The sequence below is a fragment of the Homalodisca vitripennis genome, unplaced genomic scaffold (assembly GCF_021130785.1).
Source record: "Homalodisca vitripennis isolate AUS2020 unplaced genomic scaffold, UT_GWSS_2.1 ScUCBcl_3529;HRSCAF=9107, whole genome shotgun sequence".
Classification (NCBI taxonomy): domain Eukaryota; kingdom Metazoa; phylum Arthropoda; class Insecta; order Hemiptera; family Cicadellidae; genus Homalodisca; species Homalodisca vitripennis.
In genome coordinates this window covers 488-28,436 of record NW_025779652.1, presented here as the reverse complement: position 1 = coordinate 28,436, position 27,949 = coordinate 488, and the positions used below count along the sequence as shown (strand labels likewise).

General features: G+C 33.2%; 1 protein-coding gene across 3 annotated transcripts; it reads left to right on the top strand.

Moving 5' to 3' along the window:
* On the top strand, positions 1-27,949 carry LOC124372579 (aggrecan core protein-like; the record flags this gene model as incomplete). 3 transcript variants are annotated; one of them, XM_046830984.1, is given in 6 exon segments in its annotated part: positions 1-157; positions 5,704-5,886; positions 6,419-6,595; positions 20,581-20,763; positions 23,494-23,546; positions 27,838-27,949. In XM_046830984.1, coding segments are annotated over 6 exon segments (784 nt in total), but the record flags the coding sequence as incomplete, so codon positions are not given.

The window sequence follows — 27,949 nt, the reverse complement described above, 5'->3', positions numbered from 1 at the left end:
TCATAGGGGGGGTTATAGGTCTGATAAAAGCGCTTCTATGAAGACAACAAACACATCGCTGACATTCAATTTAAGACAGTGATGGCATTCACATACTGGGTACTGTTTGCACTGTGTGGTTCAGTTCTTGGAATACCGACAGGTAACAACACCACAGGTAAGTTTTGTACTACACCGAATTAATGTACAAAATGTTTCTATTTACTTTATATAATCAAAACTTCCAAAAAACATTTGTGAGATTAAAATTTACAAAACATGAATAAAAGACAAAACATGAAACTGAATAAAGACATAAAGATGTGCTTTAACAAAACTAACAACAGTTATACTAAACATTTACCATCAAAACAGTGTTTTATAACAAACTTATCAGCAAAAAAGAAAAGACCTTGCTAAGAAACGAAAAGGTAAAGTCATCCTAAACATAAATTTAGCTTATCCATTTCAAAATGGTAACCATGAAATGTTTTGATAAAAACTTTGGAAATAATCCTATGTAAGAAGACTTAATGACCTGCCATATATATAAATGTTAGAATGTACTATGAATAGATATTTGGACTTTGTTGCAACATTGTTTTCATTTAATTGAGGTCAAAATAATATCTGATTAGCCGCGATAAATTTATCTAGAATTCATTAAGGAAATTAATATTTGGAAGGAAATAACTTTCTTATTCAGAAGGTTACTCAAATAAAGAATAGAAAATTAGACCTTACATTTGAGGACAAATTAAATTTTCTAATAAATACAATAATATTAAAAAGTAATTCTTGTCAAATATTTATGAACATAAAACCACTTTACATGTCTGTCTGTATTTACTGTTTATTAATAGACGATCTACAACGTCTGGTTATTCAACGATAACACAAAAGTACATCGCCAAATTTTTAATAGCTTAAAATTTGCAGTGAGATAACTTACTCAAATGCAAGATTGTTCAAATAAAAACAAAAAAATAGTTCATTTGAAAAGTTAATTATTTTATATTGTAATATCGAGCTGCAGTATCTTTAAATAAGATATCCTAGATAGATTACAGATTGCTCTCTTCTTTAAGTCCGTTCATAAACTATCCGTTTGCTGCAAACTGTGTCATCCGGAGATTTAATTGTATAACATTTAGATTAGAAAAATATTGAGGTAGCTCTAAGAGCAAATATAAGGTTTTGAAGAAAAGCTATCAAAGCTATATTTAACTACAAAAACATTGTTGAAGTTGAAGTGCTGTATCGTTTTTTTTAAGTAAGGAAACGTGGCATATCGTTTAAACATTATTGAAAGCTGTTAAAAGAGTACTAAACAAAATGTTTAAAATCCATATCACCTGGCACATACGTCTGGCCGTTTGCCTTTAATATTTAATACACCTAACCCGACTTGTTTCACATTGATAAGTATACTGAAACATTATCTTTAATCAATGCCGTATTATTTAAGTCTAACCATGTCCATGTCATTTTGCTTGTCCTCGTATCTTATCTTGTCTTTCAGATAGAGCGTATTTTTGAATAAACACAGAAATGATTCGACTCCATGTGTGGCGCGACACGGAATAACCATTGTCAGACACACTGGGGTGTAACACACTCCACACTATTTTTTTAATTATTTTGTATATCATTTAAGCCTCAGCGCCGGCTTTGAAGTGCACTGGTTTTTTTATTAATGTACAAAGTATATGATTGGACCTCCCCGGGATTTGAACTTGTGATCTATCGGTTACAGAGCCAAGACTATAACCATTAGTCTACGGAGGAGGGCTACTCCACACTAACTGTTCCTTTGCAGCAGAATTGGGTGGTGCAGGGAAATTTTGGTGGCCATGTAAATGGCTGCTCAGGCGATATCGTTGTTTACTCCATTCTGCTTGTTCTTGTCCAACTGGAAAGGTCGAGACGTTGCTTGGGGTGTGGTGCACCCCAGGGTGTCTTCTGTGTGACGGATTTAGTTTTCTACAAATTTAGTATTTATAATTTTAAAAATAGTGTTTGTGTTGATTAACTGTTTAGTTTTCCTTTAAAAGGTTAAATTTTATCATTGTAAGAGTTATTTATAGTATAAATAGTTATGTCTGCTTAAATAAGAAGCGATGAAATTCGTGATTTATTATTGAAAGAAAAAAAAAGAAAGAAACACTTCACACACGGATTATTGGACACGAAAATTGACGAGGAAAGTTTATTGGATAATGATGATCCGGATTATGTAGTGGAGGAGTCAGAATATTCTGATGAGAACAGTGCAGACGAAGAAGGAGAAGAAGAAAGATAGAAGGGAGGCGAAATGTAGCTGCTCTTTTGGGGAAAAATGGTTACATGTGGAGCTCAGAAGAACCTCAACGGAGAGGCCGCCCGCAGGCAAGAAACTTGATAACTGACTTTCCTTGTGCTAAAGGACCCGGAAAAGAGGTGAAACCCCACTTGAGTCATGGTTACTTCAAATTGATAAAAATATTTTAAAAGAACTGGTCTATAGGACAAATTAAGAAATTTGTAGGAATGTTTTATTGATACAAAACATCCAAAGCTATCATCATACAACAAATAAAACTGAGCTTTTGGTTTGTATTGGATTGTCTTATTTAGTTGGATACCAAATAAATAACAACCGACACTTAGATGAACTTTGGTCCATACGTTTTGGCTTATCGATTTTTCGTGCTACAATGCCACTAAATAGATTCAAGTCTTTTGCTAAGACAAAAATGAAAAAGAAAGCTTTGAGGCAAACAAGGAAAATCATCAATTTTCACCCATCAGAAATATATAGGAAATGTTTATAGAAAATGCAAAAGGTTTGTATTCTCCTTATGAACACTGCACCATAGATGAGCAGTTGGTTGGGTATCGTAGTAAAAGTAGATTCAGGGTTTCTATGAGGAGTAAGCCCGATAAGTATAAATTAAAAATATTTACGCTAAATGACTCAAGAACTCCTTACATGATCAACACTTTGCCATATGCTGGCTCAATCAAGCCACCCAACAATGAACCCGTACGTCATACTATGTCCGGATTATAAGTGAACCTATCAATCACACTAATCGAAATATTACAGCAGATAACTTTCTTTTCGACAATCCCACTTTTATTAAATATGCTACAAAATTTTCAGCTGACAATGGTTGGTACCATCAGATCCAGCAAGCCTGAAATACCCAGTTCTTTCATTGCACCATAGCTAAATATAGTTCTCTGTTTGCTTTTACTCCAAACGTTTAGCTTATGTTTACAATAAATCAAGACAGTTCGTTTACTAAAACACAAAATATAGTATATTATTTACTTTTTATGACAAAATCTACCTGGAAATTCATAATAAATAAACCCTTAATGAAGTGAAAACTAGAAAAAGGTATTTCATTCAGACATGCCACCACCAAATGTAACTTAATATAAAATATTTGCTATACTTTTATAGTTTAGTTTTTTGTTCTAACCCCCTACAACTAATTATATATGCTCGTTAAAGGTTTAGGAAGACTGCACTGTTGTCGGACACACATGCCTTTCTTTGCATAAAAGACACACTAGGGTGATTTGTAATATGTGCCTGTACCACCTTTCGTGGTATTGTAGAATAGTATAGGCATAGGCTTCACTGTTATGGGATCAAAATCTTTGTTTGTGGGCTTTGTAGTTAGCAGAAGAACATTTTCCTAAGGTTTTGGGTAATAAGACTGGTACTTAAAATATAGGGTTCTTTCACTTCTACACTTAGTTAATAGGTAATGGTAAAATTACTTAAATAAAATGATTATGTGTTCCAATTTTCAAAACCTTTTCAAAAATCAGTTAATTATACGACTTGATTTTTGTTTTCAAATTTTGCTTGAGCTTATAAATTTAAGTATACCTTCTTCATACATAATGGTTAATAATTGGATTTGTTGAATATACAGGGTGAGTCAGATAAGGTGACAATTAAAATTATAAGAATTAAACAAAACAAAAAGAACTTAAAGTGAATCTATAAAGGGATAATCATCAAATGTAAAGTAACTAGATGTGCCTAAACGGAATATATCGGGTCGAATCTCAAACTCTTCATCTGTAAACCTGTTACATACTATTGTTTTGAAGCTCTAGTTAACTTTTTGGTGAAATCAATGTTTGAAAATATTTACTGTTTCAAAATTATGACATACACATAACAAAATTAGCGTTTTACATAAAACCCTGAATATCTTACAAATTAATTAGTGAAACCAGCAAATTCTTAATCTTCCATAAATACCCGATTAAAAAGATACTTCAAAATTTAAAGCAACCATAACAGATTTAACCGAAGGTACTATAACCGTTTTCTTGTACCTATTTTAAACTTAATGAAAAAAGGTGTTTCAAGCATACAAAAAATCAAACAGTTTTTTAATGGGAAGTATAACATGTTTTTATGGTTAAAAATAAAACGTATCCACTATTATAAGCATCAAATATTCTTTTTCCTACATTTTTAAACATAACTACATGGTATGTGAGCTTAACCCACTTTTGTAGAAAATGCTCTCTGCATTGATTCAATACATTTTTAACCAGTTAAATGGTAGACCAAAATATAACAGGTTTCAATGTTTATTAATATATCTCATTTTCTTATTTAACACACAAGAATAAGCCTATCCAATTCTCATTCAGTTTATGTATGTTGTCAAAAATCTGCACAAAGAATATATTCCAGTACTAAAAGGTTTTTTCATATCTAGTAGGTCTTCTTTTAAAGATAAAAGTATTTCAGGTAAAACATACAACATTAAAGAAACGTTTGATATCTTATAACATTTATCTGACGTGATCGTAAAGTAAATTATGCCTAATATTAAATAGCACACCACTTTAGTATGCATCTAGTCGATATAGTAACGTATTCACAAGTATTAATGATCATATATAATTATTTGGACATTTAAGATTGTTTTTGATTAATATTTTATATTTACTTATTGCTTATACATATTTCTGACTGTTTATCTTTTTTGCATGTTGCTGATTACATATTTTTATTTTTGCATACGTTATTTGTAAAATTGTTTTAATCACTTTGTTGTTATTTCTTTCTTATCACACATCAAACATTTAGTACTGTTACTCGTTTTGATATTTAACTATCTATTATTGGCTTTACTTTTTTTTAACTTTTTGTTGATTGTTTGTTAACTAACTTATATTTTTCACTTATTCACTGTTTTTTATTTTTATTTTAACACGGTTTGTTATTTAATTATGTAAATTTTATTTAATTTAATTATGTAAAAATTAAGTAAATATTATTAGTGTTATTAATGGTTAATACTCTTTTTAACGTATTTAATTGTACTACTGGTGAATTCCGTTAGAAAAAAAAACAAATAGCTTGAATGGAAAGAAACTAGTAATATACGAGTACATAATAAAAGCTTCTTCTCCTCTCTTTGTCAGGTGGAGACCAATTTTAACTAACCAGTCGTGGAAATCTTGGGGATGTTATTAAAGAGCCAACAAGCAATTCGGATTTTGAATCGTTTTGAACAGTTTTTGGATTTTAATTTCAACTTCATCGATGTGGCATCGTAAATGAGACATCATATGAAATACATTGTAAGTTAGCAATTGTTATTACAATTTTATACAAACCCAGAATATTTTTATAGGTCGAGTTCTTACTCTGCAACGATGTTGTGAACCAATTCTAGTAATATTTGTTTTATGTTTCAGGAATCACTTGTGAGAATCATTATGACTGTGAACCAGGCAAAGCTTGTATAGACTTTCAGTGTGAAGATCCTTGCCTTGGCCTGTGCGGCCTTAACAACATCTGTCATGTAGTCGGTGAAGTCTCTATGTGCTCTTGTAAACCGGGTTTTATTGGCCAACCTTTCAATGACTGCTTCCCTGAAGGTAGGTACTTTAAGCGTGTTATAGTTATTCAGCTCTTATAAAATTTAATTTCGAATTTTTAGATTCTTTTAAGTAGGCCTAAATTGTTTGCATAGATATGCAACAATATAGTAGTAATACTTTCCCAATTTTACGAGTAATATTTTGTAGCATTTTCTAAACGATTGTACGGACATTCTATAGTTTAAATAAATCATTTACTTTTCCATTAACCCTTTATAAAACAATTTTAATTCAATTCTTGCGTTGACTTAACTTTAAATAAAAATCTAAATACCCTTGTTTGAATGTTTTCTTTTTTTTAAGTATTGTTAAGGAAACAAGATTTTCTGGACTATCTATTTCTCTGGACTATTTACTATCGATAAAAGTCAGTAATAGTCCTTTTCGTGCAATCAGATATTTTATTCAGGTGGATAACTAACCTAACATATAACTACAATTTAGGTAAAAATAAACAAATCAGTATGTTAACCGATAGAAGTTTAGTACTCTAGCTGTTGTACAATCATTTCAGTTAACAATTTTTCAGTATGCACAATGAACTCGGATTGTCCAGAGGAGAAAATTTGCAGTGACCACCTGTGTAAGGACGCATGCAAGGACGCTTGTGGACTGAACAGTGTTTGTAAAACTGTCAAACATCGTGCAATCTGTTCCTGCAATGCAGGATATGTCTGGAAACCGTTCTTAGGATGCCATGTTGAAAGTATGAAAATCGTCATTCGTATGTATTTAATGTGTTTTTTTATGATGTTTTATCTTATCTTCTATGTATCATGGATTGGAAAATATGTACCCTTACAATGCTGTAATTATTATGCTAGGTGGTAGGATTATGGTTTGAGAATATAATTAGCTACAATATAACTGTCTCCCTTAGATATAATTGTAACTGTATTTTGCCATCGTCCTTTAATATCATCTCTATTTGTCTTAAACAAACGTACATATTATACCTGGTCAAATTTATGGTTCACCGTCAAGTTATTAAAAGTGTAAAACTAAGAAATCAATCACTACGTGATGTGGTTCATCGCATTTAGGATCTACTAATACTTTATAGATTCATGGAATAATGGTTATCTCTTCCTACGAGGGTTTTGGTAACGTATATATGATCGTGATCTGCAAAATGCTAATCTTCTTAAAAAATTTCGGATAGAAACGGCTAACAGTCACAAACACCACACTTCTTTTAGTAATGTAATTAAGCGTTAGCGAAGCTTATCCTCTAGGGGATGGAAATATTTTATTTCTGCCTAGTTGTCTAACTCTCTGTTAATCAGTCCACATGATACGCTGTGATCAAACATATAGACTTGATATTTAGTAAAAAATTCATTTATTATATAGGCAACGTAGAGGTCCATGATGATCTATCTCTCTCCCTCTCTCTCTTTCTCTCCTTCCCTATCTCCCTCCCTCCCCCCTATTTCTCTCTTTCTGTAGAATTTAGCTAAGCTTATGTCATAATTTTTCCAAAGTTTTTATGGGTAAAGATTATGTCAACGTGAAAATCGCATAACAAAATAAACTTTTAATCAATCTGAATATTGCCATGTGGCGGCATTATATGATGCTATGATATATTAATATGCACAAAATAATGCATGTGAATGTTAAATATCTCGTTAAACATAATATATAAAAACTTTAAATATGCAATAAACTTCAAAAACGTTGGCACATTCCATCTGTCAGCCTGCCTGTCAAAAAAACTGGGTACAATCGTATGGCATTTTAAAATGTAACATGGTAACACATTGTAACGTGTCTTTTCTCAACGCAACCATTTACTGTTAAGAATGACACGTATCGCATACCCTAGATGAGCCCAATCAAGCGGGGATTCGATCCAGGGGTCTAAATTTTATTCTTTTGGATTATGTATGTCAGTTGGGTTCAGATATATTGCTATCACATAACGTAGTGGTAGAGTTCAAGCATTTAGTCAGTCATCATTATCCAACTAACCTTGAAAAAAATCGAGAATTTGAAATAAAATGGTGCCGATATGTAAGATATTTACTATAATCAATTAAAGAAAAGGATTTTACATAAAAGCGTAACTACCTAAATCTCTGTCTAAATCACAGCTATCTCAACCGAAACACACTATATGTTATGTAAAATAGTATGAACAAAAGTAGGCCCTAATATCAACGATAAGAATAATATATACAGTGATGTTTGGTCAGTATCGCATGAACAAAGATTAAGTAAGAAAAGTGTAAGAGAAGTAATAATAGACCCAGAGCAATAATGTATTTGTTAGGACCGTATCGCACGAACATAGGTTAAGTAAGATAGTAAGTAAAGTAAAGAACCTTTAATACCAATAATCAATTTAAAGGTTACGTCCGTATTGCACGACCATAGGTTAAGTAAGATAGTAAGTAAAGTAGAGAACCAATAATACCAATAACCAATTTAAAGGTTAGGTCCGTATTGCACGAACATAGAGTAAGTAAGATAGCAAGTAAAGTAAAGAACCACTAATACCAAATTTAAAGGTTAGGTCCGTATTGCACGAACATAATAATAATAATAATAATAATACTTTATTGTCATGGACATATATACATGTATTGACAATGTCAGAATTGTTGAACGTTACATTGTTCTTAGTCATACTAGAGCAGCAAAAAAAACCAAACTTAGCGGTATAAAATAGTAACAATTCATGTATTGCATGTAATGTAATAAATGTAACAATTTTAAAAACAATGTAAAATTGATAATAATAAATTAATTAATAAATAAGTATATAAATAGATAACATCACAAAAATTCAACAAGTTAACAAAAAAATAAAGACTATTAGTAAGAACAGTGAACAAGAACAAAAATAAACTATTTAAAGAGTCAACAAAGCAAAAAGGTATTGATCAACGGACAATATATTACAGAGTTATGCCAGGGTGTTCTAGGAATTCCTCAATATTATAAAAAGGATTTGCTAACAGCCAGTCATTGAGTTTTTTAAGAAAAACCTTACAACTATTAATACAATTTAACAAAATAACTTAACTTATTATAGACTTTTTTGCACATGACAGAATGGCTATTTAACATTTTACTTAATCGGCATTGTTGAAAACTAATATTATCTTTATTACGTGTATTGTATGGATGTACGTCTTCATTAAGTATCATTTCTGGTAATTTTTTTAAGGAGTAAGCAGCAAGTTCAAAAATGTAAAGATTGTCAACAGTGTTAATTTTTAAACTTATGAATATAGGCTTGCAATGATCTAACGGGGCTGAGCCATTAATTATTCTAATAACCCTCTTCTGCAATTTCAAAATCTCAACAATCCTTGGAGAGTTACCCCATACAAGCAAACAGTATTTCATTATTGACTGAAAGAAAGCGAAATATGCCATCCTAATATAATCTGTCGTTACACAATGTTTCAGACGTCTCAACAGAAATATAACTCTAGACAGTCAAGTTTTAATGTGATCTATGTGTGTTCCCCAGGCCAGCTGGTGATCAATAAAAATACCAAGAAATTTAACATTATTAACAGTGTCCAACTCTACAAGTTCCTGATTGTATGGCCTTAAGCTAAATATTACATTTTCAGTTTTACTTTTATTTAAGAGATAACCATTGGCTCGAACCACACACCTGCCTCTTCTAAATAGCTCCTCACCAAATCATTCAGCTCTACAATATCATTTGAAACATTCAAGAAAGTTGTGTCTTCAGCATAAAGGAAAGTTCTACTAATAACATTTACAGGCAAATCATTAATACTTATTAAAAATAACAAAGGCCCCAAAACCGAGCCCTGCGGCACTCCATATTTTAGGACAACTTCTTGAGACCATTCTCCATCGATAAAAACCACCTGCCTTCTATTTTCTAGATAGGACTTGAAAAGCCTCAATGAGCTACCCCGAAAACCATAAAAATTAAGTTTTTCTAATAGGTCCGAGTGATCAACACAGTCGAAAGCCTTGCTCAGGTCACAAAACGTTACCTGAGCAAAGGCCCTGCTCTCAAAGGCCTGCAAAATTTCAAAAACCAAACTATCTATGGCATCAAGCGTGGTCCTAAAACCAAACTGAAATTTGGACAAAATGTTTTTCTCTTCCAAAAAAGTAACAACTTGTTCATAAATTATAATTTCAATCAATTTGGATACAACAGGTACAATTGAGACTGGGCGATAACTTTCAGGTTTATCTCTCGGACCTTTCTTGTAGATAGGACAAACTCTGGAGATTTTAAGCTCTTCAGGAAAATTTCCTTCTTTATGTAAACAGTTGACACATTTAGTAATAGGTTCGACAATAAAAGGTAGTATTTGCTTCAAAAGAGTATTAGACATGTAATAATAATCATTGCTGCAAGAATCACTCAAATGTTTTGCGGCCTTAAGAACATCATCTGTTGACACGAATTTCCACTCAAATAAGCTAATATTACTTAAACTAACTGGGCAAACATTTTTAAGGAGAGCTTTAGTAGTAACAGCAGGTTTTTCGATGGCTTTTTTTGCTTCAACAACTGCTTCTATACAATAATTGTTAAACATATTTGGTGAGATCAAGGGCTCTTGGCCTTTTGCCATGTTACAGTTTTTCTTTATTAAGGACCAAGCTGCCTTACACTTGTTCTTGCTAGAATCTATTAGCTGACTGTTATAAGCTACTTTGGCAGCAGTAATGTTATTGGTGTACTCTCTCTTTAGCACTTTCAGCTGATTTTTAACTGTATTACTACCAGTATTCTTGTACAAAAAATCAAGAGACAACAACCTATCCTTTAAAGTTGCCAAGTCAGATGTATACCAACTATTTCTCCCTTTAACCCCATTTACTTCAAATTTAGGTCGTTTTAAAATAAAAAAATAATTCAAAATATTAATCAAAATAGTAAAAAAACATGTGAACATTGCTGCTCCATTACAAAAACACTGTGCAGAAAACAGGGACCAATTAACAAGATTAAGTCTATCAGTTAAACAAGACATACTTTTCCTAGGCAGGACAAATTTGTAAGAGGAATTAGCCTTAAGTATACTATGTTGTTTAGATGAAGCTCCCTTTGCCATCGATCTATTTATGATCTTCAAATTAATAAGCATGCCATCATGGTCAGTAAACGGAAAATTTTTGACAACATTACAATTTACATAGTCTAAACTACAATTTACTTAAACATTATCAAGACAGTTGTTACCTCTAGTAGGTGCAGAGTTCAAACAGTAGCAGATAAATTGTCGAAGTAGATTAAGAAACTCGACTGCTGTGGTTTTTGTAGTAGTTACATCGAAATCAGCATTGAAGTCGCCACCTGCTATGACTGTGTAGTCATCCCATTTTGTCAGGTGTATAAAGAGATCTTCCAATGTACTGAGAAAATATTTAGGGTCAGACCCAGGCGAGCGGTAGATGCAGATGATGATAAGCTTGAAATTGTCCACAATTGCTGCCGCTGCTTCAAAGTTCAACTCGGAACAGAATGATCCTAAATCTAATTCTCTGGTTTCCAAGTTATGTTTCACAAAGAACCGCGCCACCTCTGATATGATCAGTTCTGCAATAATTTGCCGCACAATAATAACTCTCTGGGTGAGAATTCAAAAGTTCATCTTTACACAACCAATGTTCCGTGATACATATGAATGCGATCGGGGATAAGTCTAAGTTAAGAATCACTATATAGTCCTCAAGAACGACAGTTTTATTGTTAAGGCCCTGTATATTTAGATACAAAAAACCAAGCAAACAGTTATCACTATTTGATTTCACGAGGCTAGAGTCATCTAACCTCTGCGATTGCCTAAAAAATTGCCTCTGAATTGCCTACGCAGTGGCACATACTCCTTAACGAGTATACCTTCTTCCCAGAACTCGGGATCCATGACTTGATCAAACTGTGAGTCCTTTACACTTATTTTAAAAGACTTGTATGTATCATATTTTGTCTCCAACTCCAAACAAACAAAGTCCTCGATTTTAGAGTCTTTCAAGTATGTTTCAATATTTTCCTTGGCAACACTTGTATCCAAACGAGAGACAAACACCCAAGATCTCTTACTAGCAATTTTTAGTTTACTACTACCCCCTGTTTTTATTCCAACAATAGGTCTAGCTGTAGCTTTTTCTTGATAAGTAGTATCAGCACTGTTATCTCTTTCTTGAGCATGCTTCATAGCAGATTTTCTCCTTCGTGAGATATAAAACTCAAATTACTTGTCACTTTCATTATTTTTTGAGACTGTATCATTTCCACCCATCTTAGCGCCAAGAGCACTTTTTTTAACTACTCTGGAATAGGTTATGTTGTTTGAGCGGGTAGTGGTAGTATTGGCAGCATCAGGTTTCGTCTGCTGGCTCCTGTCTGTGTGACACAGAGTACTAGATGCAATAGAGCTTTCAATATTATTAGTTACGTTGTGATTAGTAGATCGACCTAGACATGTTCGAGTGTCTATTACTTGAGAATTACCGTTTATGCGCATAATCTCATTCAAAGTTACATGGTTTGTTTTAATTTCACGAAGTTCGCTGTTAAGTTTTTGATATTGGGAGGAAAGCATATTGATTCTCTCACACAGTAAAACATTGTTCTTGCTTTGATTTTCAAGTTCTGTTAGGACTACATTAATTATACTCGGCCAATCACAACCGTCGTTAACTTTCGATGACTTGCGGATAAGCATTTTCAGTTTACTGTTACATGCCTCGCAATACCATTTAACCTTATCGGCTATGTCATTGATCACAGCATACATTTCATTTTCAATGTCCACACAATCAGGGTGGTACCATAATTGACAAAAACCATCACACCCCATAGCCATTTCATTGGAAACTGGCACATTGCACTTTCCACACAAAGATTCTTCTTCATTTTCTATAGTATTTGCCATACTGATTTTGGCCTCAAGATTATTACGACTACGCGTATTCATAGTTCAAATACGGTCGGCTGCCTGTATGAAGTATGAAGAAGGAAAAAAAAATTCTCCAGTATAGGTAATAAACCTACAGTGTATTATGAAGAAAAGTATTTCCAAACAAATTAACTTTCTTGAAGTACAGATAAAAATAATCCAATACACATAAATGTGTTTTATTAAATTAAAAGTAATTTTCTTCATAAGCAAAAATATAATGCCAATGGTGAGAATTGAACCAGGAACCTCAGACCCAAGAGCTATATCTCTAACCAACTGAGCTAGCAAGCCATACAGGACATAGCTGATAAGCTCTACTTGGCCACAATCAAATCAGTTGCTTTGCAGGTAGAAAATTGTTATCAACAAATGACCTCAGTTCATCCTAGGCCCAACTTACCAAAGTGTAAATGTCAAAATCAGCTGTTAACTGTTGTTTACAACATTTTATTTCACAAACACTTTCAACTTTCTTTCACTTTTAATTGAAAAAATGTATTATTTTCACAAAATACTTGTGTTGCAAAATAACTAGTAGAGGTTAGTTTCTAGGCTAATAATTTAAACCTTTCAAATAAAATGAACTCATGCTCAGTAGTAAAAGTTGATTGTTAAGAAGTTTACCAATCTTCCAATCTCGAGTTTAAACAAAGAAAGCCATACTAATATTACAGAATAATAAAGTTTTAACCAAATTAAACAACCATGTCACCAAGACACTACATCACCAGACTAGATACCCATTACGATTCCCATTACATAGATTAAGTAAGATAGTAAGTAAAGTAAAGAACCAATAATACCAATAACCAATACCAATTTAAAGGTTAGGTCCGTATTGCACGAATATAGAGTAAGTAAGATAGCAAGTAAAGTAAAGAACCACTAATACTAAATTTAAAGGTTGGGTCCGTATTGCACGAACATAGATTAAGTAAGATAGTAAGTAAAGTAAAAGAATACCAAGAATACGTTATAAGAAAATTTCGTGTGGCACAACATATAAAAACTATACAGAATATGAACGAAAGGTTAATTATGATAAGTATAGTAATTGAAGTAATATATTACCAAAAGCAAGAAGTAATCGATACGTCCGTATCTCACGAACACGTCGGCAGGAGTGAGGTTAAGATCTCAGCGCACCGTGGATCTTACCGTGGTGATAGGATTGTACAGGCTGACCTCTCGCTCCTCTGCTGGCCGGTCCGTCTGACGAGTTTGCGTTGGAGCGCATGCGCGAGTTATCGTTCATGCCGCAACCCGTCAAGCGGCGAACATGTCGTGTCACGATAGCTGAGGCGGACTTGTTTTATCTGGATCCCGTTAATCATTGTTGACGGGAAAACTAATCCCACAATACAGCTTGAATGGACGACCTAAGATAATTTAAAAAAAAATACACTGTACATTTTAGTACCTCACACCCCCCTCTTTCTTTCGGGAAGAGAACAAAGGGAACAAAATTAAACATCTTCTGAGTTAAATTCAACAATTTTCTATTTTAAAATGAAAAACTATATTAATAAGATCTAGAAACTAAATTAGACAAAGGAATTATTTACTTAAAAATATAAACAAACTAACATTATTTTCTTCTGAACACAACAAATTGTGTACTAAATTATAATAAACATGATATAAAACAATAAAAAGAACACTAAAAAAGAACACCATTTGTTGATAAATCTACATAAATGTAGTAATAAATTTGAAATGAAAACATGAAAACGAAACTTAAAATGGCTAACCTTTTATAATAATTTTGTTAAAACTAGAAAAAATAAACTGTTTTCAAATTGATAAAGAGGCACACTTCACTGCAGAAAGTCCAGTTGCCTTGAACGAAATAAAACAAAATATTAATCTTCGGTTATAAAAAATAAAAACATTTCCTTCTTGGTGGCTAAAATATACTAATGGAATGACCAATTCAGTGCAATTCAGGTGGCAACTTTCGCACATCTATTCTGACCAAAGTGCCGTCCGGATTGAATACCCGAATCCTTTTTGGACGTTATCTTTTTTCTTTATTTGAAGCAGCCTGCACGTTTCTGGCTTTCAACGAGTAATCCAGGACATGCTTGTTTATTTCTTCTGGGGCTTCAGTTTTCTCCGGTTGTGGTGGTTGGATTGGTTGTGGAGTGTCTCGTATTGTGGTAATGTAATTGGTGTTGGAATTTAAGTTTGTCTTAGGTGACGTTTCTTGGAAATCTATTCCTAGTTCGTTGCCTACCCATTCCGAATTTTCCATGATGGAAAGGCATGGAGAAGATGCTCTCGACAACGTCACATCGCATTCATTTACCATCTCAAAGTCATCCTCGGCGGCGGCTTCTTTTTGGATGTTAACATCTTGATACGTATTTGGCGTTGGACTTTCCTTCCTCAGTTCATCCATTTCATGGCATGAAAGACACTCAGTTCTATTGGAGGTAGATACTGCGTTTTTAACTTCACTATCAGGTGGATTTGAAAAGGTAACCGAGGATTTGTTTCCCTCATAATTATTGTCGATGGCTTCTTTGAGGGCTTCAAGCATCGGGTCCCATGCCGTCACTACAGTCTGACGACCTTCGGGGAAGCATATTGTGAGCTCGGACGTCTCTTGGATTTGTGATTATAGCTGAGAAATCCTTGTCTGATTCCTTATGTAGAAATAAATCTAACCGTTTATGTTCATCTGCCCTCAAGTTTGCAATTAAGTTTATATTGATATCATTGACGTCATTTTGCGTTTCACGTTTGGAAGACGTTGTGTGGTTTACTATATACTAAGGACGTAGTAAGGTTTGGAACATACAAGATTTCTGCCTCAATATGGACTTCGTTAACCTCCAAGTTAACCGAATACAAGTGTTTTACATAGGTCTTAAAGCCATTGGCCATTTGCAAAGATATATTTGTATTTTGGGGTTTTATAGAATTATATTTTAAATGATCTACTAAATCTTTGCCTACTATGCTAACCATAGCACCAGTATCAATCAGAGCCTCAAATGTTTTTCCAAGAATGTTAACAGTTACATACGGTCGACAATCATGTAACTTCACAAGTCCGAAACTACCCTAGTAGTGTGTTAATTCTTCGGCACAGGAGATTTTCCCCGTTGGAGTTCGTGTTCGACAATGATATCGGGATCTCAACTGACCTCCTTGATCTGGGATCCACAAAGCGTGTCGGAATTACATCGGCAATCCGTTGTTTTGATACCTTCCGTTTTGCAGTTATAGCAGCGGAGCCTCTTAGGTTTAGTACACTCACTGATCTATTTTCTTTCATTGATCTTGACTTAACTATTCAAATATATCTAATAAGCAATGAATGACAGTTGAGGATCATGTAGGAGTTGAAGGCGACGAATTACTAGAGAGGGGTTAAGTATGAAACGTACTTAAGGTTGTCGCCTGTTTACTATCGTCGTCAGAGTATGTAGCGTTATAATAGAGTACGAATAGTTTCAGCAAACCCTGATGTCTCCCTTAGACAATTTCTAATCAGAAATTTTGAAGGTATCTATAATAATGTAAACTATAATTATTGTAATCCATTATATTATATACCTCGTAAGGTGAAATTGTGCCAGATAGTTATTAGTATACATCGTTGTTATGTAGTATGGATTGATCCACTCTCTTAGACTGACAATTAATAGGCTTGGTACACCTTTTTACGCGAGTATTACAAATATTTTTCTTATTAGGTTTTACCTTCTAACAGAAATTTGAATTATTACACTTAATTTACGCTTTTTACGATTTAAAGATTTTGACCACCCATTTTTACTAAAGAAAAAAATTTTGATTAAAGAAATGCCTATTAAATGTACGAGTCAAAAATAAGTAACATTAATAAAAATAGTACAAATATCAGTACGAATTAATAAGGCACACGTACAAAATATATAACAACTTTTTAACTAAATTACATTATACAGAGTCATTGTATTCTATTCATTCCTTGTTTTAAGTTTATTTTTGACGATGGAAGGATTGCGAATGAAACAGGATTTTTTCTGTACTACGTTTGAGATCTGCAATCTAATCTTTTCTTAAGGTAAATAACTAACCTGTAGATAATTCTATAAGCACACGCATTGTTTTGTGCATATAAATATATCATAGCATCATATAATGACGCCACATGGCAATATTCAGATTGTTTAAAAGTTTATTTTGTAATGCAATTTTCTCGTTGACATAATCTTTACCCATAAAAACTTTGGAAAAATGATGACATAAGCTTAGCTAAATTCTACAGAAAGAGAGAAATAGGGGGGAGGGAGGGAGATAGGGAAGGAGAGAAAGAGAGAGAGGGAGAGAGATACATCATCATGGAACTCTACGTTGCCTATATAATAAATGAATTTTTTACTAAATATCAAGTCTATATGTTTGATCACAGCGTATCATGTGGACCGATTAACAGAGAGTTAGACAACTAGGCAGAAATAAAATATTTCCATCCCCTAGTGGATAAGCTTCGCTAACGCCCTAACACATTAATAAAAGAAATGTGGTGTTTGTGACTGTTAGCCGTTTCTATCCGAAATGTTTCAAGACGATTAGCATTTTGCAGATCACGATCACATATACGCTACCAAAACCCTCGTAGGAACTTATTGTTACTATTGCTAAATTACTTATCAGAAAATCCAGCTTCTAAGAGATAACCATTATTCCATGAATCAATAAATTTTATGTTTTTGTAATTCTGAAGCTGGATTCTTGTAAACCATTTGTAAAAATACATTGATGGAACCTCCAAACAGGCTTAGCCTTGGAGGCCCTATCATTTCCTCATATATATTAATATAATATTTTTATTTTGTTTTAAAACTATAAATTAAACTGGCATTTAATTGAATTTGTTTATTTTTAAGTAGGACTTATGTAGCCTTAAAAAACCTGGCAACAAGACATTTGAGTTTAAGTTTTAGTTTTGAATTTTTTCTATGTAAAAATGTATAACTTGTAAATGTTTATTTTTATTTTGTGGAAATAAATATATCCTATTCTAAAAAAAAATTACAAACTATGTAAAAAAACTAATTATACCAGGGCGTTGTGACACGCGTAAATCAGAAATCCTAAACACCATGTTGTGTGTTAACTTCACTAACTATAAAACATGCACTTAATAAAATCTAAACATAACACTAATAATTAAAACGAAACTACAAAATACAGGTTACTTTATGTCTGCATTCGCCTACCAACCACCTACGACTGACGAGAGGCCAATAGCAAATGGCAATCATCACGGAAGAAACACGGCCTTTTATATTAATTTATACTAGACGAATTTCTTAAAACTGTACTGTAAGTCCACATTGGTTTATTACAAATATCTAATCTGTTTAATACTTTCGGTTTATTTTTAGTTAATTTTTCAGAATTAGTAACCACAGTGTCCTTCTTTAGACTGATGGTTGACTGATTGGTTGGTCTGCCAATTTAATATATGTAGCCTCGATTAACTTCTTTTTAAAGACATGATGTACCCGATATATCATGTTGGCTTCATCCTATGTTCATATGATGGTGTTCGGACCAACAATGGTGTGCAATTCTTTTCCTTGTCTGTTAGACCATTTATTGTGTTTTCTTTGTGTTCTTTTATCCTTACGTTTATTGGTATTTTTGTCTCGTCTATGTATTCCCTATTGCGACTAAATTTTTTACTGAAAACACAAGTTTTGAAATTCTATGTGCCACTTTTTTTCTTTTGTTTTACGACTTTCTCAAAAGAGTATTGTGTATTTTAATGTTTGAGGTGGTTTTTATTTTATTTTATTTATTTGTTTTTGTTTATTTCATAATAAGAGCTATATTTGAATCCTCGAATCGAAATAGTCTTTTATATAGTACATTTTGTGTGTGTATGTTTATGTATGAATAATGTCTTTTAAAGCCAGAAATAATTGTTTTCATTAGTATTACACATTTTATTTTATAATCTATTCACACTATGGATACTTTAATTCCGCTTAATAATTTGTAGGTTTTTTCTTCAAGATGTCTTAGATCTCTCTGTAAAATGTTTTGCGGCTGAATTTTTAATAGTTATGTATTTTGTAGGCACGAATTATGCACAGAGTTTAATCATGCTATTTGTACATAGTAGGGGCCTATGTTCCAAAGATAATGATATTTATAAAGAAATAGTTTATAATAGTATCACCTTTGTGTATCAGAATGTGAGAATGAGTACTATACTAATTTAAGGGACGTCGTTACGCGAGGTGGTAGCTCAAAATAGCGTATTCATCCAAATGTTACTATTATTATTATTTTTTACCTTTTCAATTACTTGAGTGGGTCCGGATATTCTCACTCACGAATGAAAACATAATGTAATTGATAGTTATAGAAGAATTAGCAGTGTTTCTATAAATAACATACTTAGTCATAACTCGTTTTACGCATTTCATATTGGGGGGTTTAATATATTGCATTTAATATCGCAATAATACAGAAGCTATGGTAAAAACTTAGACAGTTTCTTAGTTTGTTTAGAAGCCATTACAGTTTTTTGGGGTATAATTATTTTAAGTGAAACATGGCTTGATGAAAATGGGGTAGGGATTGAACTTGAAGGATATAAGTGGTACAAAACCTTAAGAGGTGCCAATCGGAATGGTGGTGTGTTAGTGTATGTGAGAGAATGTGTTTGTGGTGTGAGTGAGCAAGAAACGGAGCTGGGTGGTGTGCATGGCCTGCAGTGCAACTTTACTTATAGTAACAAACAGTGCAACCTACTGGCAGTGTACAGAACTCACGATAACGATCTAGACGACTTTACTGCCGCACTCAGTGAACACTACTCACACCTAACCAAATCCAAAACTTATATACTTATTGGTGACATAAACGCTAACATTTTGATACCTGACAACAAGACCGAAAGATACGTAGTCATACTGTATGAATGTGGTTTTATGTGTGGCATATACAATCCAACTAGAGAGGCAGGAGCCAGTCAGACTTGTCTTGACCATATTTTTATTAAACACGATAATTTTGACAGATTACACACAGCGGTGATCGAGACTAGTATTACTGACCACTGTTGTACTGCCCTGAGTATTTAAATGCCAAGACAAAATCACAAGTCTCCTAGTGAAACTATTATTATTGACAAAAAGTTACTTAGTAACTACTTAGGGAACTGCGCCTGGACCTGTGTCACAAATATCAACGAGGTCAATGTTCAACTTATTCTTACAAATTTTAAACATTTTTACTGAAAATTCGAAGAGGATTTTTACAAATGAAAAGCATAAGTTTAAAAACAATAGGCGATGGATTTCGGAAGAGTTGGTAAGAGGCATTAGGAAAAGAGATAAAATATGCAAACCTCTTAAAAACAGCCATTAAATCTGAATCTAAGAGAATACATAACATTAAAAAATAGATTTAATTAAATTGTAGATCTCGAAACTGTGTTACTGATTTTTTTGTGTCATTGAACGATGGCAAATGTTCTGAAAAAATCCCGTTTCTTTCACATTCTATTCATATTAATTCCAAAATGGTGATATAATATAAAGAGTTCGTAGGATTTTTTACCCGTAGTGTTTGTGGGAGCTGTTGAGATCAAATGCAAAAATATCCCAATTTACTTACTTTGGTAGCTTACTAATATTAAATTATTGTATTACTATTTCAAGTAAATAAATTAGGGGAATTGTACTTTTACCTACATGAACATATTCCGATGTTTGTGTGAGTCATAAATTACATCTTACTTATTAACTAATGTAAATTCCAGAGATGAAGTGTACACGAGACTCGGACTGCTCATCAAACAGCACTTGCAGTAATGATGAGTGTGTGGATCCTTGCATTGGCCTCTGCGGTAACAACACTGTCTGCAACGTTATGAATCATCGTGCCGCTTGCGCTTGCAAGTCGGAATTCATTGGCGACCCGTTCCTGGAGTGTGTAGCTCAAAGCAAGTCCATAAATTCAAATGGTTTAATATTTCTTATTTGAAATAATATATTTTTTATAAATATTAGATCTGTGTTTGAAGGGTATTTTTGACAATGGAAGGATTGTGAAGGAAATAGGATTTTTCCGGACATTTGCCATCGATCAGTGAAACAAGAAATCAATAACACTACGTTTCAAGATCTGCAATCTGATCTCTTATTCAGGTAAATAACTAACATAATACATATTTACAAAACTAGGTTAAAATGAAAAAAATCATATCAAAGCGTTGTGGCATGCCTAAGTCAGGAATTACAACCACCATGTTTGTTTGTCAACTTCACTAACTATAAAAAACATCCACTTAATAAAAAACTATACACAACGCTAATCATTAAGACTGAACTACAGAATACAGGTCACAATACGTCTGCATTCGTCTACTAACCACCTACGACTAACCAGAGGGCACTAGCCAATGGTAATCGTCTCGGCAGACAAAAACAAGATGGCCGAAATAGAAAGGAAGAGGGACAGGAATAGGCCCTTTTGTTATTAGTGATTCATGCTACATGAACTTCTTAAAACCATATTGTGACTCGCATTGGTTTATTACAAATATCTGATCCTTTTGATACTTTTGGTTTTCTTTTTAGTTAATTTTTTAGAATTGACAACCAAAGCGGCCTAATCTGGACTGATTAACTGGTCTGCCAATTTAATGCTCAATTAATTTCCTTTTGAAGAAATGGGGTTCCCAATGTATTATATTGGCTTCATCCCATGATCGTCTTCGGACCAACAATGGTGTGCAATTTTTTACTTTTCTGTGAGACCCTTCTTGTGTTTTCTTTGTGCTATTTTATTCTTACGTTTAGTGGTCTTTTTGTCTCGCCTATGTATTCCCTATTGCAACTAAATTTTATACTATAAACATAGTTTTTGGAATCCTGTGTGCCATCTTTTGGTTTTGTTTTTACGAGACTTTGTCTAAGAGTATTGTGTGTTTTAAAACACGGCTCTAATGTTGTACTTTCTACTTACTCTTCTAATTTTTTCCGATAATTCCGGCACATAAGGGATTGACATGAACGCAAATTTATCACAATTCTGTTTTTCTGACTCAGGAATTATTCTTCTGGTTCGTTTGCCCTTATTAATTACTATTTGAAGGTATCCATTGCTTGTGAGATCCGATTCAACTTTCTTAAATTCCTCTTTTAATCCATCCTTATCTGAGCAAAAGCTCTTTGCTCTATCAAGCAACGAGGAGGCTATTCCTTCTTTGACAGATTTTTGATGATTGGATTGATAATTTCATATTTTCTTGTGTGTTTTTCCTTTCGAAAAACAGTTGTCTTAAAGACATCTATCTCTTAATACACACACATCCAAAAAGGGAAGCTTGTTTTTGACTTTCACTGCTATTGTGAGGCAGATGGAAGGGGAAATACGATTAATGTGATTCAAAAAATTATTTAATTCACACACCTCCACAAAATCTTCGGTTTGAACTGAGCTGAAGCCAAACCTTTTAGCTCAAATTCCTCCATAAACATATTTGCGAAAATAGGAGACAGTGGAGAACCCATTGCCTACAATTAAACCCATTGCCTCACCTTGACGGTAAATTTTACCCCCTAACTAAAAATAATAGCATTGAGTGCATAGTTCTAAAGTTCCATAATTACTGGCACGGGAAGTTTAGTTCTATCCTTTAATGTATGGTCTTCTTTGGGACGTGATTGAATAATTCCCAGTGTTTCTGGAACTGGTACATTTGTAAGTAGACTTTCAACGTCAAAACTTTCTAGTTTGTCAGATTCAGTCCACTTTAGGGATTTTGAGTTCTCTACAAAATTTGGTATGATTTGTTTATTTTAAACTAGTTTTGTAATTATGTATTGGGTTAGTTATTTACCTGAAGAAGAGATCAGATTGCAGATCTCGAAACATATTGTTATTGATTTCTTTTTTCACTGAACGATGGTAAATATCCGGAAAAATCCTGTCCCTTCAAAATATTAGTTAGTATACTGTTACAGTATACATATAGATTTGTCTGTTAAGAAAACATTTTTTTCTAGCTAATTCTAATTTTGAATGTACCTCTTATGCTAAAAGTGTAAAACAGTAGTTTTAACTAATAACTAAGTTGGTTACACACTTAATGGATGAGTAATTGTAGCAGAAGAGTATCAGTTACAAAGAACATTGTATATTTTCAAAAAGGTGAGAGTATTAAACTTAATGTACGCTATTGTAAATGTTGGTTACTTTGTGATTAAACGGGGGCCACCTGTAGACGATTTGTGACGAGTTTACTGTACAATACTTTATAATATGTTTTTTATGCACTTCTCGATAATTACAAAAGTTGGGAAATTATTGAACAGTGGCATGAATCGAGTCGGTCAAGGCCAAGGTTATTGGATATTATTACGTTTATCGTAGGTTTATTTTATGATAATTTTATCTGTACAAAGTATATCTGATCTGACCCTCTAGAATTTGTATATTTTACGTATCACTACCTCGAAAGGGAAGTAAGGAAACGCTCATGGCTAGATAACAAACCGTTTGTCCGTTCACTTATAAGTCCTTCATGAAAACTTTTTATATTTTTTGGAGTTCCGAAACATGCAACAGCCGCAATACATTCTCTTATTGGTCACCGTTTAATCAGAATGTACCTGTCTTGAATACAAGTTGACCGCATGAAATAAGTGTTTATAATATTATGTTACAGGTACATCCATTCCAGAAAATATTACAAAGAAGTATAAAATTGGAAATGACCGGGTGCGTTGAAATTACTGTTGATAGTTTGTATCAATGATTTGGAGGAGGTATGTGGTTGATACCTTTGTTCTTTTTCCTCAAGGAGACTCTGAACTCAACACTGTTCCGCTGCTACTGAACTTGTAAAAGTCTCTCCTTATGAAGTGAAACTTAGTAGAATTTGAATGTGGGCAGTAGTAGAAATTCATTAATGTAGTCTTCCGTTACTTATAGAATAATCACTACCTATATAATGAAATAAACAGATAGTTATAGAACCTGTTATTTCTGTTATGATAACATATTTTGTTGCGAGAGTTAAACTAACAAAAATAGAACAAAAATATAACAAATCAGGATCTTATCACTTATAGTAACAAATCCGCAATAGTAATTTCTCCTATAAAAGCGATGTAGAAAGTTATACACTAGTTATGACTTGCAAGGATATGAATAAATATTTTAGAGCATTGCTCTATGTAGCTAAAATAAGAAGTAAAAAGGTCGAAAACAATAATGTATCTTGATAATATATTAGTCTCCCCTTTATCGTAAGCTTATTTACTTAAACATTCCAAAGTAAATTAAAATTTCTTAAATAAAAATAACAAAAGTCCCTATATTTAAGCAGCTACTAAATATGCTTAATTAAAGTACATGTTTTATTTACCTCACTCACCTGTTTAGATAAAAATTTTGAATTTTAAATAAATGCCAAGTTTAACCATACTAACGTAATCTATTAACATACAATTTCAAAATAAATATTGACTTGCACAAATAACAACCTGCACTTGAAGTTAATTCGATTTCAAATAGAAACATTTCTCATAGTAATATAAACTAACTATTGACATTAATGTAACAAATTGTTTATATGAGATAATAAATTCTTTATTAATGCACGTTTAAGTTTAGACATCGTAGTGCTTTCTTGTTTTCGTCAAATTACCTTAAACCATTGATGCTACAAAAATTGTACCTAGTGAAATGTATAAACAAACTCATAAATTAGGAGTAAAAAGGATTAACGGTTATCTTAAATTTAATTAATTTTCTTTGGCGACGTGCTGGTGGAAAGTTGATTTTCATATTGAATTAAAATAATTCTTACTAGGAAAAGTGAAATAACAGTATTTACTAGATAAGGTAAACTTAATAAGCAAAAATATTTAACATAACACTTTACCCTAGTGCGTTGCTAACAGTAAGCTAGTGTACGGTTATTCACTAATTAAATGACGGCTATTCAGTAAATTAATAGTTAAAAGCAACAGCATAATCGAATCCGACTAACGTTTAAGAGATATTAAAATTGGAAAACAAGTATGCAAAGGGTAACCCCCTCCCTCCCTCTCTCTTTCACCACACTTTCCATATATATATATATATATATATATATATATATATACGGAGCCTAAAAAGTAAGGGCTCTGTGGTGTAATGGTAGCACATTCACCCGGCAAGTGAGAGGTCCGGGTTCTAGTCCCGGCAGAGCAAGTACTTTTTATGATTCAATATTTGTTGAAAATTAAATTCGGCTATCGTCACTTATAAAAATTTAATTGATATATATGTGTGTGTGTGTGTGTGTGTGTGTGTGTGTGTGTGTGTGTGTGTGTGTTTAATGTCTTCTCTTTCTTTAAATCGAGTCCCTTTCAGGGACATTTTCAGCTCAGAAAATAGCCAGAAGTCACAGGAAGCCAAGCCGGGGAAGTACGGAGCTTGGAAAACCAGATGTGTGTTTTTAGCGAGAACACTCTGAATTAGATTTTCAGAGTGGGCAGGTGCATTGTCGTGAGGGAGCTACCAAGTTTTTGTTACCCACCCATTCAGCCGTTTGCGCCGCACATCATGACGTAGATGACGAAGAATTTTAATGTAGTATTCTTTTGTGATGGTTTGGTCTTGTGGTGCGTACTCATGATGGGCCACTCCAATGGAGTCAAAGAAGACTGGCAACATGACCTAAAATGGGCTACGAACTAGCCGTGCTTTTTTTGGTCTTGGAGATGTCGTGATTTTCTTCTGCAAGGACTTCATCTTGGTTTCCGGGTAGCATCCATAAATCCAGGATTAATTACCGATGGTCACTGTTCAGGAAGCCAGGGTTACTATTTGCACTGTCCAGCATGTTTTGTGGAATTTCAAGGTGAAGTTGTTTTCCTCCTTTTTCACCAATTTTGGAACAAATTTTGTGGACAAGCTTGTCATTTTTAAATCCTCTGTTAAAACCGAATGTACTGACCCAATGCTGACTCTACTTTCTTCTGCTATTTCTCGGATTGTAAGACGACGGTCCTCGGTGATTAAATTTCTCAACTGTACAAAAACATTCTCATTCCAGCTTTTCGATGGCCTTCCTGAACGTGATTCACTTACGTTTGACCATTTTTGAATCGATTGTACCACTCTTTTATTGGAATAATGCTCACGGCAGACTCCCCAAAAGCCTGTTGAATTTTGTGAATTGTGTCCACTTGCGAATCCCCAAGCTCTTTGCAAACTTTAATGCAGTAACGCTGCTAATGTTTTTCTGTATTTTTATAACTTGATAAAAACCGTCGACCACAACAGCGCCGTCTAAAACTACTAGGCTGACTGCCGACGACTCACTTAAGCTTTGTCACGAGCTCTTCGAGGGTCACCTGCATGGTCTGATCATACAACTCGGAGAGAAAAGAGTGGTGATGGAGGGGCCCCTCCTGCCAACTACAGATAGCCCGTGTATTGGAATAGTGGAATGATCATTCCCAAGCATTCTCGCTCCATACTATTCTGGATTTAATTTACCTAGTGCAATACCTAGCAAACCTATTAAAATGTACCACTGTGTTTTCAGCTAATACTCTGAGTTAAACACCTTTCAGTAGTGTGGTACAGCATAAATATATTTCAATTAAATTTTCAAACTGAATGTTGCAGAATGCAGCACAATTTCATTTATTTCTTTAAACATTGATTTTACAAGGTATTTAAATATTCATATCATTAGAGATCAATAGGTCTAAAATATTTTCATTATTTATATTATGGTGTGTGTGTGTGTGTGTGTGTGTGTGTGTGTCTACGTAATCATAAAAGTGTTGTTTAAACTTGTAAACCATACTTATATTCGTATATGATCTTAAACTGAAATTGTCATTTACATTACTATAATCTTATTAGAAAATGTGTTATGTATTAATGATGTTACGTGCTATGTTAGGTATTTAAGTTTGGTAGTTGTTATTGATTTTGTCATATTTATGTTTTTGTTGAACATATGCTCACAAGTTTCTTTTTTAATCCATTTAATATCTAGTTTTTAACACATCTACTGTGATAACTCTTTACTACAGCTTTTTCAGCGTAATTATTAATTTATGTACTATCAATTAAGGACTTTATATTAAAATATTTTGCAGCTATGCTTATGAATGTGTTGCTTTGCTCTATTAATTTTAATAGCTTTCCAATGAAATAAAAAATATATGTAACGTCGTTTTGAGTCTAAAAACAAAGTATGATGAAATTACAACACTTCATTCGTTGTGAACCATCTCACATTTTGTCAAGTGTCTTTGGAGGTATCGAGAAAGTTAAATATTAATATAATTAATTTAATAATCATTATTGTAGTATACGTTTTATATAAGTTCAATGTTTTTCAGTTATGTTCGGATATAAAACGACTCATGAATTTGTAATAGACAATTGAAATCATAACCGGTCCGAACTGACGTTACAGATCAGCCAAATATTCGATATTTGTCGGTACTGCTCGGCTCTGCCCCAGGGGAGGAGTATGATCAGTCTATGCAGGTGGCCTGCAAGGAGCTCGTAATCAGTGGCAGCGCTTCATTCGTTTAAGCGGGAGGACAGAATGTCTAATTCCTTTTGGAAAAGCCCTCGTATATAAACTTCTTTTCAAATTTAATATTAAAAAATGTTTCAGCCCCTTTAAATGTGACAACAGCTTTTTAGTGACAGTTAATTTTTTATTATGAAATATAAATTTTATCTATATTTCTCTGAATTGTAAATTATTCCAGGAAACTTTTCCGATTTTTTTCTTTATCAACATCTTCCTTAGACTTCAAGGAATATTAAAGGAAGGAAATGTTTATGTGATAAACACCACCGCATTTTTAAGCCAATTATATACAACTTTATAAATTCAACACTTAGGGTTTTTATGTATATCCAAAACACGTATCTTCATATTTAACTTTCCTTAGTATCCAAATCTCTCAGACGAATATTATACTTAGATTTAAACTAGTTTTATCTGGGGCGTATTATATAACATGTTTTATCCTTTTTTTCATAGGTAACCTGGTTTACCGCTATAGTGCGATGCAACAATGAGGGAATGCGTCTTGCTTCCATTATGAACGAATCAGAACAGGTCGAAATGCAGAAGGCAATTGCACCATTCTCAG